General features: G+C 42.8%; 1 protein-coding gene across 1 annotated transcript; it reads left to right on the plus strand.

Moving 5' to 3' along the window:
- Positions 1–1790: 1790 nt before the first annotated feature.
- LOC139615268 (serine incorporator 1) lies at positions 1791–15026 on the plus strand. The gene is made up of 10 exons (XM_071473079.1): positions 1791–2082; positions 6173–6334; positions 6697–6890; positions 8663–8742; positions 8821–8958; positions 9110–9279; positions 9494–9584; positions 10331–10532; positions 12011–12238; positions 13739–15026. The coding sequence occupies exons 1-10, from the start codon at positions 2044–2046 to the stop codon at positions 13872–13874; spliced, it is 1440 nt and encodes a 479-aa protein (XP_071329180.1). The 5' UTR covers positions 1791–2043; the 3' UTR covers positions 13875–15026.
- The last annotated feature ends 395 nt before the right edge of the window (positions 15027–15421 follow it).

A 15421-nucleotide genomic window follows, 5' to 3' on the forward strand; every position in this document is an offset into this window, starting at 1 on the left:
TTTTAAATTTTACAGTATTTTAATGTTAAATATTTAAGGAATTGAAAACATAGTTAAATAAATTAAAATGAATTTCAAATAATTTGTCAATGATAATGTACTGTATGTAAATGTATATGATAAAATGGATCAGTACACAGGGTGCGCTGGGGTAGGTCCACGAGTACTGACAGGAACTAGGAAACGAGATCACATCTCTCCTGTGTTAGCTTCTCTGCATTGGCTCCCTGTAAACTCCAGGATAGAATTTAAAATCCTCCTCCTCACCTACAAAGCCATTCATGGTCAGGCACCATCGTACCTTGGAGAGCTTATAGTTCCCTATTTTCCCAATAGGACACTTCGCTCTCTAAATGCAGGTCAACTTGTGGTTCCCAGAGTTTGTAAGAGTAGAATGGGGGGCAGAGCCTTCAGCTATTAGGCTCCTCTCCTGTGGAACCAGCTCCCAGTGTGGGTTCAGGAGGCAGACCCCCTCTCTACCTTTAAGATCAGGCTTCAAACTGTCCTGTTTAGTAAAGCTTATAGTTAGGGCTGGCTCGGGTATGTCCTGACCCATCCCTTAGTTATGCTGCTATAGAGATAGACTGCTGGGGGATTCCCATGATGCACTGGGCGCTCTCTCTCTCTCTCTCTCTCTCTCCCTCTCTCTGTCCTCATTCTGCAGGTCTCTCTGCCTCGGGAGCAGCAGGATCCAGATCCACCACTACTCATCTTTACTATTAACCACTGTTACCTGTCATTATTATTGATAACACCATTACCGACACAGCTGTTCCTGGTCTCTCTCTCTCTCTCTCTCTCTCTTCTCTCCCCTCTCCTCCCCCTCCCCCTCTTTCTATCTTCTCCTAAACCCAACCGGTCGAGGCAGACCCCCCCACCCTGAGCCCGGTTCTGTTGGAGGTTTCTTCCTGTTAAAGGGAGTTTTTCCTCCCCCCTGGCGCTTGCTCTTTGTGGGAACTGTTGGGTTTTTCTCTGTAACAAAGTAAGGTCTTGACCTTACCCTGTAAAGAGCCTTGAGATAATGTATATTATGATTTGGCGCTATACAAATAAAATTGAATTGAATTGAATTGAATTGAACAATAAGAATCAATTTCAAAGGTCAAATCTTTAGACAGGTGATTTATGAAAATAAAGATTTAATTTTTTTTATCAATAATCAAATTATTTATTACACTAGAAATGTATTTTTTGTTTTTTGTGGCAAATTTGTAATGAAGGGTTTATTGTTTATTGACCAAAGGAGGTATACTATAAATCAGGTAAAACAGCAACAGCACATATAACCTGAATATGACACAGGAGAAGGTGAAATGAAGGGGACAAGGGAACATAAACACACCAGTATTAACATATTCACTCCGAGGGGACAGGGAAAAAATACATAACTTTCCAAAAGCTTATTTTATCTATTTTTTGTTGTTGTTGTTATTGATTTGGCAAATTTCTGTTTGTGAAAAGAAATATTTTCATTTAGAATAATGAAGGTAATCCAATATTCAGAGAGCGCGATCCTCACAGTGACCGATAATCTTTAATAAGAAAAATAATCATCTTTAAGGTTAAAGGGGTAGAGCGGTATCTACCTCAAAAGATCTTTAAAAGATATCATTTCACACTGAAAAACCGGTGGCAAACTGTTCCTTCATCACGTTTGGAGCATGGCTGTATTATAAGAACTCTTATAATATTGTTATTATTATTATTATTATAAGAACTCTTATAATACATCCATGGTTTGGAGCCGTCAGTCTTCACGGCGCGACTCCGTCGTAGTGACGTCACCCAGCGTGACGCACTCACAGGCGCGCTGAGCGGAAACCCAGAGGTGCTGCGGAGCGCGAGCGGAGCGCGAGCGGAGCGGAGCTGTCTGCGTCTCACCGAACAGTGCCCAGGACCCGCGCTGCTGCCGCGGTTCATGTCCTGCTCCGTCTCAGCGGGAACGGTTCATCTACCGGGACCGGGTCTGAGGTCCAGCCTGGAGCGTCAGAGCAGAAGTACCGGGCGGAACAACACGGAATCACGGGCTGAGACCGGGCAGTCATGGGGGCTGTTCTGGGGGTCTTCTCCTTCGCAAGCTGGGTAAGCTCTGATAAAGAACAGTGGGATATGAGTCGTGTTCCTGACACACGCCGTGTTTAAGTGTTGGGAAACACCACGGACTGATGATCAACAGGTGACATCGCCCCACAGCACAGAGCAGTACAGTACGGCCCGCTCCTCTGTGCACCAAACTCCACCGTAAAATCTGCTGTTTTAAGTCACAGTCCTCGGTATGAACGGCGGTTAACAGAGCAGCTCTCAACTTCGGTTAAACTCAATTCATTCAATCAAGGAATTGTGCTTAACCAAGCCAAACTCCATTCACATATCTGTCGTTTTAACCACACTGTCACTGAATACAATGTATTTAATTTGATTTAATTTAATTAATGTATACAGGTTAATTCGGCACCTAAGTAATTACCTGTATATTTCCAAGAGTACCGTGAACATTGTCTCAGTACAGTCATGACACCTGAACTTCAGGTACTTGTGAAACACGGGCAGAGTACATGTCCTCCTGACGCTTCAGACAGCTGCCCCATGTTTGTTTAATCATTACAAAGCTTATTACTGTGGACTCGCAGTTGGATGTTATTACAGCACCGTTAGAGTGTCACCTGGAGCTAACCCGCTAAATGTTAGCCGTCACCAGTCTTCGCTAAAAACGGTCTAACCTGATCAACCCAGCAAAGCAAAGGGTTAATCATAACACACTGAGTCATCTGCTTACACGGGATTCATTGGATTAACTCTGCTTTGTTGTGTTGTTGTTCAAGACCAACAACAACTAATACAGTCAACAGAGTGAATTCACATGGTGGTGACAGTTTGTATTAATGTAAAGCAGGAGAAGAAGAAGATATATGACTATAAACTGACCAAGGTCAGAATAATGAGAACATGTTGTACAAGGATTTAAGTCTTCAGCTGCTGCACAACACAAACACTTCACTCTGTTATTTTATCTGTTTATCTGTTAATTTAACAACTGTAATATTTATATAAATGTCAAAAATAATGACAGGCATTCGTCACAAGTTGTCCAGAAATCATATATTCTAGATACTAAACCTACATTGATTTTTCAGACAGTGAAAACAAATAATATTTCTCAGCTGTGAACAAGTATTTAGGATTTTTCCTTGATAAATAAATTAAATGATCAATAGATGATGAAAATGATCAAATAAATGAATTGATCAGTCATTTCATCACTGCCTTTCACCTGTCTGTGCTCTTCACTAAAGGACTGTCAGAGCTACTGTGGTGATTACACTAAATGAAGACCGTGCCTTTGTCATTTCTACACTAATGAGGACATTTCCTGGGTTTATTCTGGTTCACACCGAAGCGTGGCCTGGTTGGTCATGGGTCTGGCACACATCACCATGGCCTCGTCTGTGGTTGGACTAAGCCGACCTTGTCTGGCTGGCAGGGGAATTAACTTGTTTTCTGGGCCTCGTTATCTCTTGACTTGACTCAGTTGTCACACACACACACACACACACACACACACAGTCACACACCCTAAAGCAGTGTAGATAGTGGTTTATGGTGTGTTATTATACAGGCTGTTTGAGCAGAGAACTCATTGAATGTAGGCCACTAATTATCTTCTCTGACTCAGTTTTACAGTGTAGTTTAACAACCTGTTCCAGGATCAGTCGTTCATTCATTTAAAGGAAATTTCTTCCTCTTGTGTTAGTTTTTGCTGCTACAGCTTAGCTCAACATTAGCATAATTACCACCACCACTGTAGAGATGGAGAGGACCAACAATCTGGTGCAAGCAGCTTTACACCAGGCTGCACTGAGGCCTCTTTAAATCCTGTTTATCTGTCTTCAGACTGTCGGCTGTTTCTGTCATATCAGGTCAACATGGATGGAACCAGGGCTGAACAAAACAAAATCCTATTGTGATTGTGATATGAGTCACGCTTTCAGGTGGAATGGTTGTTTTTGCATTTCACGGAATTAAAAAAAAAAAGATGATGATGTGATTTTTGTTTGTACCAAACAATCATGTTCCTGTACGTCTGGAGAATAAGATCTGTAAGTCAGGCCATGTCTAAAAAAAAAAAACCCATCAGAAAACTGCAGCTGGGTGTGATGTGAATATTGCCATACTGTGGTTTCATTTATATTTCAATTAATTGTGCAGCTCTACCTGCAACTGAAATAGCCTTGTTGTTTTTGAAAGGTGCTATACAAACACACACACACACTCACACACACACTAGTTTTGAGTCAATCTCACATAACACAGCCAACTCAATAGAGAACCAATGTATATCAATCCTCAGATGAAAGTAGTCCCCAACACCACAGGGTCCAGCAGTTTTTAAACACGAACCCTGAGCAGGATCCAGGTTCAGTCTGGACAGGGTGAGAACATGTTGCTGGTTCTGGTCTTATCATTGGATTCGTTTACCGTCACAGAAATAAACAGTAGTAAATGCATAAAGCCTCAGTGGAACCTTTTCACCAGTGAAGCATGTTTGATGTGTGTGATGGGACGATCCAAAGAAATGACATATAGAGTAAAAGTCTCTTCACTGTGCATTTCTGTCAGTTAAATGATTGTGTAGTCAGAGAGCGTCACATTTTCAGAGCGTCTTGTCCATAGCTACAGTGAGTACGTCGTCCCACCCGTCCACTGTCTGCTCATTGGTTCATTCGTTTGTGTTCATGATGTCCATCAGAGGTCAAACCAATACGACGAGTGACAGAACTACTCGTACAGGTTCTGGCTGCATCATGTCTTCCAGCACTAGCCCACAGGTTGCTAGTGTTGTAATGGAGGAGGAGGCTAAGCTGCCACTAGCTCACGTAGCTTCTATATAACCTTACCTCGAGGTTCCACAGTTTTACCATCTGACCGGAATCTGAAGAGTTTCAGCTTGACCCACATCTCTCCCACGTTCAAAGTCAGTCGTCACTGTTGTTTTTATGTCTCTGCGCCGGCAACAGTCAGAGCCGGAGCCATACTGTTCTCAGGTTGTCTGTCTCATTCTCAGGGACATGATATCTCAGTCACACCTGGAGGGAACGTCTTCAAATTTGGCACAAATGTCCACTTGGACTCAAGGATGACCTGATTAGATTTTGGTGGTCCAGAGGTCAAAGGTGAAGTTCAGTGTGACCTCACATAAGGCTTTAAAGTCAGTACTCCAGACTTCACACAACAATTCTGACAAAATTTCACACAGATGGGTTGTGTTTGATGTCACTCTGGATGAAAAGGATGTCATCTAAAACTAGTCTGAGTGACGGAGGCAGACGACCACGAGGTGGTGGTTCTAGTTTCCTCTGTGCATCCTGTGGGAGTGTTAAACCTCTGTCACCGTGGTCAGACTAACCATGAAGCTTCCTCACACTCAGAGGGCTGAGAACAGATTGAAGCCTGATCATCAGCTGATGTTGCCGTGACAGATGACTCTCAGATGATGTTTCACAATGTCTTTTCTCGCATGTCCAATCTGATGTACCAGATTTACCCAGAGAGAGGAGCCATTATCCTGAACCTCCTGCTAATGAGAGGACATGAGAACGATTTCATACTCTGACAAGTTTACACTGCTCCTGACATTCTTCCACAGGGCTGTGACTCTGCTGTATTGTCACATGTATTTTATTGTGAAAAGGCTCAGTCTTATGAAGGAAACATGCAGCTGAAATATTTGAAATAGTCTAAATGGTCTTGTAGCTGAAGCGACTGCGGAATTGCAAACATTGAAAGTAGCTGAATTAGCAGTTAAGATGGAGCTGCTAGCAGAAGCTGCAGCTGCATGGAAGGAGGTGACATATCAGTTGAAGTGTCGGTGATAAACGGAGCTGAAGTGATAGAATTAGTGCCACTTCAAGTGTGAACTGAGAGACAGAGAAGTTTTAGTTTTAGTTCTGTGGTGATGAACTGTGATGGGGTCAGTCGAAGTGGAAGCTCTGAAAGGAGTTGAAGAGCTGGAAGCAGCAAGAGTGAATTTGTATCTGCAAAAAAAAAAAAAAAAAAAGGTTGTGTTCCACCACAGGTCACATCATTCTTCATCAACATATTCCCTCATGAGGTCGATGTTGTCCCCAGATGTGTCTCCCTTCAGACACTGCAGTGTGTGGTTGTGTGTCTGCAGGTGCCGTGCCTGTGTAGCAGTGCGACGTGTCTGATGTGCAGCTGCTGTCCGAGCAGCAGGAACTCCACCGTGACCAGGATCATCTACGCCTCCATCCTGCTGCTGGGGACCATCGTCGCCTGCATCATGCTGTCGCCGGGCGTGGACGAGCAGCTCAGGAGGGTAGGAGAGCATCATGGGAGTGGAACAGAGTGAATGTATTAATGTGTAAAAGCTGGAGCTCTGTGTGTGATGACTCACTGATGTTAACTAATGCTGTACTGTATCCACAGCTTTAATGCTGCTGCCTGTTCATTCTAACTCTCATTAACCACCCAGAGGTGCAAGCTTCACTGGGTGTATGTGGATGATCTCCATCATCTCAAACTGGTACTGGTACTCACATGACAGTGTGTGGACCAGTGCAGCTCTGTTCTGGATGTGACTGCAGGTCACAGGTTGATTCTGACCCAGTCTGACATTATATGAGGTCCACCTGATTGTCCTGGTCTCTGTAGAGTGACACTTCCTGTGATTCGCTGCAGATCCCGGGCTTCTGTAAAGAGGGGGCGGGCTCTTCTATCCCCGGCCTGCAGGCTGATATGAACTGTGAGATGTTTGTGGGCTACAAGGCCGTGTACCGGGTCTGCTTCGGTATGAGCGTGTGGTTCCTGGGATTCTCCATCCTCATGATAAACATCAAGAACAGCAGAGACCCCCGTGCTGCCATCCACAATGGGTAAGGACTGCAGCAACACACACACACACACACACACACACACACATCACTATCACTATCACTATGTGTGTATGTGTGTCACCTACATTCACCTGAGGAGCTGCAGCTTCCTGTGCAGGCAGCTGCAGAGACACAGTGAGTGCACAAGTGCGTCAGAGGACTGACACATCTGTCATAATTCATACATGTTGTTCAGCGGCTGGACTTTGTCCTGCTTCACATGAACTACAGCTGACTCTATTATCACCAACTACAGCACATTCTGACCTGTTCATTATATTATTGATTATTGATTAGTTCAGGACTTAATATAGTTTAACACATGTTACAACCCTCATGTCACCTGGTGTGAAAAAAGAAAACTCAGCTGTTTCATACTTTTTTTTAATATGTTTATTATTTTGCTGTAAAGTCAGAATGAAACTTATTAAAAGAAAGAATATATAATGAATAATTAATTCTAAAGTGAACACATCAGCACATCATGCGTAACAACAGTGTCCACAGTCACAGTTCAATTAAGTGAAAGGAACTAATTATAGAAAGTTGACTGCATGACCAGAGAGCGTGTGTTAGATCACTAATCCTAGTCTTTACAGGAAGGTCAACATTATGAACTATTTAAACACTCGCCAGGCCTCTTCATTCACTTCTACAGTCAGATCCTTACCCACACCTGATTAAGTCCTGCTGTGTCCTTATGGAGGGTTGTTTTTGTACTTTTAAGCTAAAACAACAGTAACCACAGACCTGATGTTTACCTGTTTCCTCTTTTACTCACCTCTTCAGATGAACTTTCCAAAAAGAAAAGAAAGCGTTTGAAGAGGATTGAGGAGGTGAAACAGTAGCAGTCTTCTGTTACTGTCACTGTGCATGCAGGTACTGACACAGTCAGTTCATGTGTCACTGTGTTCAGTATCTATACATGTACATCTATATGTCTGAGAAAGTTTTAAGTAAAAATAAATCAGCAGTGCAGCAAAAGTTTGGTGTTTTTCCTGATGAATATAAAATAATTGGTCAGTTCTTTATGTCAAGTCAGCTGATTAACTTTTAATTAATTAACCAATCAACTAATCATAAACCTCTTCCTCTGTTTCCTTAACTGAGAAAACCTTTTCTCTTTCACATTAATCCCTTCAGTGTTGTACAGATGCAGGTTGTGCCAGGTGTTTTTTTTCAGTGTCACCTGTGAAACCTGTTAAATTACAGGATCTGTGGGTGACACACGCTCTGCCTTTTCGTCTTAGTAAATGTAGTTTGTTATGTCAAAGCTGATGCATCATATTATTTAATAACATTTTACTTTTTGCATTATACGAACAGGCTTTTCATTTTCCCCCTGACTGAACATTTACCTTCAGTGTCAATGATAACCGTGTGTGTTCAAAAGTTCAAGACTCCTTCATTACATGGAGCATGACCCCCCCACTCAAACATAACATCAGTCAGCTCTTTGATAGACACTGTGTGTCAGCTGGTTGTAGATTTCCCCTTGTTGTAAAGAATTCCAGTGTCAGACTGGAAACCAGTATGTTTCTGTGGGTAGAACAGAGAGGAAGTAAGTGAACTCAGACCAGTCCTCAGTCTGACACACCAGTGATGTCACACATTCACACATTAAACCTCGTAACGTCTGATTCCTGTGTTACAGTCAGGAAATACTTTCACACACACTCAAAAAATAAAAACCTTAACAACAGCCTGTGTGGAACAGCTTCTTATCACGTGTGTGTCTGGATTCTTTGTAATTGTCACTCATGTGTTTTCAGGTTCTGGTTCTTTAAGTTTGCTGCGTTGGTGGCTGTCACAGTCGGTGCCTTTTACATTCCAGACGGGCCTTTTACCTACAGTAAGAACCTGTTCACTCACAGCCACACACAGCTGTGATATGACAGCTGAGTAACTGTGTGTGTGTGTGTTGCTGCAGCGTGGTTCGTGGTGGGCTCTGGTGGAGCCTTCTTCTTCATCCTGATCCAGCTGGTGCTGCTGGTGGACTTCGCCCACTCCTGGAATGAGGCCTGGGTAGAGAAGATGGAGACAGGGAACTCCAGAGGCTGGTACGCAGGTGAGTGGCTCAGGAACACAAAGGATATGAGACCCTGCAGACACAGGAGCTGAAGTAAGAGACACACAGGAAACATCTGTACAGATGTGAGACACGTGGACTAGGTGTAGACCTGTTTCTGAGTGGTCTCTGTTCTGCCTCCTGTGTTTAGCTCTGCTGGCTGTGACCATCCTCAACTACATCCTGTCATTCACTGCCGTGGCGCTGTTCTTCATCTTCTACACCAAGCCTGATGGATGCTTCATTAACAAGTTCTTCATCAGCTTCAACATGTTGTTCTGCGTCATGGCCTCTGTCGTCTCTGTGCTGCACAAAGTCCAGGTACAGGACAGAGACCAGAGGAAGATGTGGACATTAAGACACAGTGTAGAGCTGCTCTCACCCTGTGTTAACGATCAGACTTTCAGACCAGACTTTAGCTGACATATTTACATGCAGACAAGACGTGGGTTAGATTTCTTTTGAGATGATGCAGATTTAATCTTTCAGTTCAACCTGTGAGATTTCTGACTGCTGTATCTGTGTGTGTCTCCAGGAGTCTCAGCCACGGTCAGGTCTTCTCCAGTCCTCCATCATCACCTTGTACACCATGTTTCTGACCTGGTCAGCCATGACCAATGAGCCCGGTGGGTTGAAATATCATATTTCCTCAAATAAAAACCAGGAGTCAGTTAAGTTATCTCTTTGGGCAGTTTTTGCCTTTTTAAGGCCACAGGGACAGACAGATAGAGTGGTAAGGACTGAGCCTTAGTGGTATGAGCTCTCTGATAATGGCTGGTTGATACAAACAAATAAAGGCCGACCCCCAGATACAGTCTGAGGAACAAACAAGGGTAAACTCTCTCATCCATCCTTGTTCTGGAAAACTCATTAGATAGAAGTGATATTGCTCTGTGGCATAATCCACTTACTTCAACAGGGAAACACAATCAAATCCAGACTCTGTTCTAAAATGAGACCAGTTCTCCTGTCAAACAGACCTGTGACCTGTGAAACAGTTTCCTGTAACCATCAAACAGCCTCCATCTGTGAGACCTAAACAAGACACACAGCACTGTTTTTCATTTTCTCCTTCTTTTGACTGTGGTTTACTGCTTTTAATATGTGCATGATGCATACACTGTAGTTAACTGATTCCTCCATAGAATGTGCTGAGGTATCCACACATAATGCATGACCATTGATCTGAGGTGGTCTAAGTGTCATTTTCGAGCTACTTTCACGGATCTCATGTCTTGTGATTGTAAGAACATGTGAAAGTCAAGAATACATGAGGTGTAAATGAAAATCAGAATCCGTCTGTTTCCATTCCTCCTAACGCACTAAGATAAAGATTCGTATTCTGTGCTTGTGTTTTTTTCCATCCTCTTAGACCAAGCATGTAACCCCAGCCTGCTGAGTATCTTCCAGCAGATCGCGGCCCCCACGCTGGCCCCTCTGGAGATGGAGAACCAGACAGCTGTGGTGATCATTGGCACAGAGGAACCTGTCCTGACGTCCCCATACCTGCAGTGGTGGGACGCCCAGAGCATCGTGGGGCTTGTCATATTTGTCCTGTGTATCCTCTACTCCAGGTAGGCTCACTGCCCTGGGTAAGGTTGGATTATTACATTAGACATTACATTATATAACATTATACCATCTTATGTTGAGTTTACTGTCCTTTCTCGTTTCAAGTAAACTCGCGCGTTCGTTTGATGAAGTTAATGCAGGAGACGAATTCAGAATTCTTTTCACTAATTTATTAAACAAGCTTTCACAAAAAGAGGATCGTTACAGAGCTCCGGGTCCAAACTATCTTTCCCTGACAACAACATGCAGCTGTGTCAGTTCATGAAGTCTGACTTCCTAACTTCCCCTTGCCCGGTGTTTTTATTACTGTTACACAAAGAAAATAGAGAATGTAGGTTGAGCTCTTCTTCATTGGCTGTTGCCCGTCCTGCCCTCGCCCCTTCGCGGTTATCTGACTCCCTTTGACCTCCTTCACTTGTGCCTGAAACAGAGACAGACAGAGACACAACACCCCCACATCCCCAGGGCTGTCTCCCCTCTATAAGTTGACCGTGCCCTTGCACACTTCTGTCCTCGTCTTTGCCTACGCAGTCTGGCCGTGGCACGTCCGCACCGCACCTAGAGAAAAACCCCATCCCACATCCTTAACTTCACTATCTGGAACACCCTGCTCCCGGTCGAGACTTCGGCAACTCCCCAGCATATAGTTATCAAAATATATAAGCAAGCATCCTGTTCCAACATGTTCCTCATAACCTTGCAATACTCACTCACACACAATGCTATTGTATAAACATATTCTTCATGACATCGACATTTGCAGCCTTTTGGTGAAAAACCACAGTTTAGTGTGAGTCCTGCAGCCCCGAGTCTGGTGAAATACACTAATATTGTAATTGGGTTAAATTATGCATGAACTCATATGTATTCATTAAAAGCATATGTTAAAATCATATTAAAATCAGATTAACATCATATTAACATTATATTTAAAATCATACTAAAATTATACTAAAATCATATGTGGTTACTTTTACTGTGTCCTCGTGATCATTAAATGAAAAATAAGCGAATAAGCAGTGTGACATATTCTTCACTTATAATATATATAATCGATATAGGAGTCTAACATTAGACCATAATATAACATTACATAACATAACAACATAATATAATATATAACATGATAACATCATATAACACTAACATTAGAACATTAGAATGTTACCGCCTCTTCACAAATGTCCTGTCAACTACAGGGTACAGAAACATCTGCATGTAAATCATACAATGGGCACTGAGTTCAGTCTCTCCTCACAGTCATTTAGTATCTGTTGTGGAGCTTTTGATCATATCATATGGCCTTTATTCGGTCAGTTGCTGTTTCCACAGTCAAGAGCGTCTTCACACTGGATTTCAGTTCCTGAAAAATTTATTTCCCCAGAAAGACAGGTCCTCCAAGACAACGCTGAGGGAACAACGGTCTTTGTAATTAGTGGTTGTTCTAACTGGCGTCTGTTTGTCCCTGTTGTGCTTGCAGCATTCGTTCATCCAGCACCAGTCAGGTGAACAAGCTGACCATGGCCTCCAGAGACTCCACCATTCTGGCCGAGGGAGGCAGCAGCCCCGACCTATCAGAGGAGTCGACAGGGCCCAGGCGGGTGGAGGACAACGAGCGGGACATGGTTCAGTACAGCTACTCCTTCTTCCACTTCATGCTCTTCCTGGCCTCGCTCTACATCATGATGACCCTCACCAACTGGTACAGGTCAGTCCTCCACCCTGCTGGCTTAGAGACACCACGAGAACCAGTGGTAACCAAGTCACTGCCTTTTTCCACAGTACTGCAGGAAGGGTTAGGGTTCCAAAGACAAGGTATCCTGTTGATTACACCGAGGGAGGGGCTGAGTGGACAATGAAGCACCAGTGTTAAACATCATATTAGAGATCTGTTCTGTTAGTCTGAGAAGAGTGAAAATATTTTTAACATGAATCTGTGTGGGACAGGTTAGACCAGTGGGCCCCCACGGACCAGATGATTCATGGGAAACACTGCATGTCCTATTGGTTTGTCTCTCAACATTGGCAGTGGTGGCACCAGCAGCCTTCTTACTCTGCAGGTGAAGTCCATGAGGAGGGCAGTATAATGACACTACAGCTGTTCTAGTCTGACATCAAAGTGGAGGAGAAGAAGAAGAAGAAGAAGAACAAGAAAAAGAAGGAAAAAGAAGAGGAATAACAAGAAGAGGACAAAGAGCATTCTAACTAAACCTAACACTGTCCTGATCACCTGAACAATTGGTTCTCTGGGTTCACCTGTCCAGGTACGAGCTCGTTATGAGTTATAACATCATCATCAGAAGCATGAATACAGTATTAATATGATCTGAGAAGAAGAGACGAGTGAGACCTGCAGGTAAAGTTGGTTATAGTGACATCATCAAGTGAAATTCAACAAGGTGACACATAAAAATCACATGACCAAAATAAAACAGTGAAATAATTTAATGATTAAAGTCAGACTGAGGATGAACCGTAAATAATAATTACAATAATTATCATGAAGTTTTCACTGAGTATATTTTCTCTGATAAAATCCTCAGGTCCTGTTCAGGACAGTCAGCAGATAGTGTTTTCACATCTCTGATTCTCTGCAGCAGAGGTGGTGAGTGTGAAGTTAACATGACCTTTAGTGTCTTTGGGTGCCTTCCTTTGGATGTTTGCCCAACTGGAAGGGGCCCAGAATACATAGGAGATATTATGTCATGTGGCCTGTTGACGCCTTGGGATGTTACTGGAGAGAGGGACTTCTGGAACTTCCTGCTTAGCCTGCTGCCACTGCGACCCGACCCCGGATAAAAGGAAGAAAATGCATGGATAGTGTGTTTGTCTGATGTGTTACCATTACACTGGAGTCACAGCGGTAAACATCTGTTTAGGTGATGTTTGAAAAACAAACGTCCTCTGAACATCTGGGTGAAAACATGTAAAGTTTTTTAACCTGTTTCTGTTTGAAGCGTCCGTTACACCATTACACACCATGTTTACCTCTGACCCACTTTCTGTGGCTGTGATGGTTTCTCTGTGCAGTGACAGTCACATGTTCTTCTGGACTGTTGTAGCATTGTTACTTCAGATCTCAAGGTCCAGGTGGAAAAGGTCCTCCATTAAACACCTGGACTGAAGCCTCATACTCTGTCTCTGAAGGTGTTCTTCCACCTGGTAACACAATGACAGCTGACACACCTGTGTTGTGTTTTCCTCACAGCCCTGATGCAGACTACACCATAACGAGCAAGTGGCCTGCAGTGTGGGTGAAGATCACCTCCAGCTGGGTGTGTTTGACCCTGTACATCTGGACCCTGGTGGCCCCCATGATCCTCACCAACCGAGACTTCAGCTGATCAGCATCTCTTCTTCTTCTACATCTTCTTCTTCTTCTTCTTCTTCTTCTTCATTAACTCTGTCGTCCGCGTTGCCTACGTGTTGCTGTCAGGATGGACTCATGGAGCTTCCGTTTATTGTTTCTGGTTTGAGTCAGGTGATAAACTGGGTCTGGTCCAGAGGTGCCATAACAGCTGTTCCAGGTGCAGGTGACTGCTGTAGTGATTTTATACCATGTGATTCAGTAGCAGCTGCTCATTTATTAAACATCCATCACATATTTTCTCTTGAGGCTCTTAATGAAGACAATCATTTTTAATTTCTGCTGTAACAACATCAAATATTATTCAGATATGTGTTCTTTATATTAACATTGTTCTGTATTACAGCCGTCCTCGTTACAGTGTTAATGATGAGGGTTGTGAGTTGCATACAGTAGTGAGCTGATGTAGTTTGCTGACATGCCTCCCAATGCCTTATATGTCGGAGATATTTGAATATATTGAGAGAATTAAGAACATGAGTGTAGTAAAGTTCAGTTTCTGCCAAATATGTGTGACCACAATGTTTGATGTGACGTGTCTTAGTTTGTAAAGTGAACCCGTCCAGTGACAGAACTGCATTGACACAGAAACAATCACAGTATTTAGTTAAAGCTCGTCACTGCAGATACTAAGAGAGAGCTTTTGTATCTTCTCTGGTTTTGTTTGTAATCAGTGTTATGTTTTCTAATCCAAAAATATGTTTTCTAAGAAATGTGAATGACCTGGTTAAATATGTTTGAGAATATGAATCAAACCAGATTTATATGAAGCACCAACACTGGCCAAATGCCTCAGGAGCCAAAGCCATTTACTGTAGCTACAGTGATGTGATTCATGTGTGTCTGTTTGCTTTTCACAGGACTTAGAACACAAAGAAATCATGCACCGTGTTTATCTTATGTTTTCACGTTTTTAAATGTTGTTGCATATTATTATCAACTGATGCTTTTAAACAAACTAGTTCTCATCAAAACAGAAAACTGAGGCCGTTTTCCTCACAGTCACATCACACAAACAGCTGTGACAAAGATACATGTACAGAAACATGTATTAATAAGAACACAAACATCCACACACACTGTCATTATATCATTTGGAACAATTCATTAAACACAATTTATAAAACAGTTTATATTTCTCTGTTTTCTGATAATTATCACATTATCACACTTCTTTACCTGATCTCCTTCACTGATTAAACAGATGTAGAACTGAGTCCTGACACTGAGGTGTCTACTGACCTGAAGCTTAACTGATCCACCTCAGGGTCTGTGGAGAAAAGTGTCTGAGACATGAGTCAATGTAATGTAAAAACATGATGGTACAAGTTTTGTGGTGCTGATGCTCAAAACCTAGATTTTTGAGCCTTGCAACAGGCTTGATATGATCTGACAGGGAACCAACAGATGGTAGCATTTGTTTTAACAAGGATCTGAAAACTGTTTGACATCCAGTTTTTAACCTCACACAGGTATTCATTAAGAGAACTGAGCAGATCAAACCGGCAGGTACAATTGTGTATC

Source organism: Trachinotus anak, unplaced genomic scaffold (assembly GCF_046630095.1).
Source record: "Trachinotus anak isolate AG129_WGS33_773 ecotype Australia unplaced genomic scaffold, CSIRO_AGI_Tana_v1 ptg000045l, whole genome shotgun sequence".
Taxonomy (NCBI): Eukaryota; Metazoa; Chordata; class Actinopteri; order Carangiformes; family Carangidae; genus Trachinotus; species Trachinotus anak.

Coding starts and splice junctions, on each gene's coding strand:
- LOC139615268 (XM_071473079.1), top strand. CDS start 2,044: ATGGGGGCTGTTCTGGGGGTCTTCTCCTTCGCAAGCTGG. Junction 6,335..6,696: donor TGGACGAGCAGCTCAGGAGG/GTAGGAGAGCAT, acceptor GATTCGCTGCAG/ATCCCGGGCTTCTGTAAAGA. Junction 6,891..8,662: donor CGTGCTGCCATCCACAATGG/GTAAGGACTGCA, acceptor ATGTGTTTTCAG/GTTCTGGTTCTTTAAGTTTG.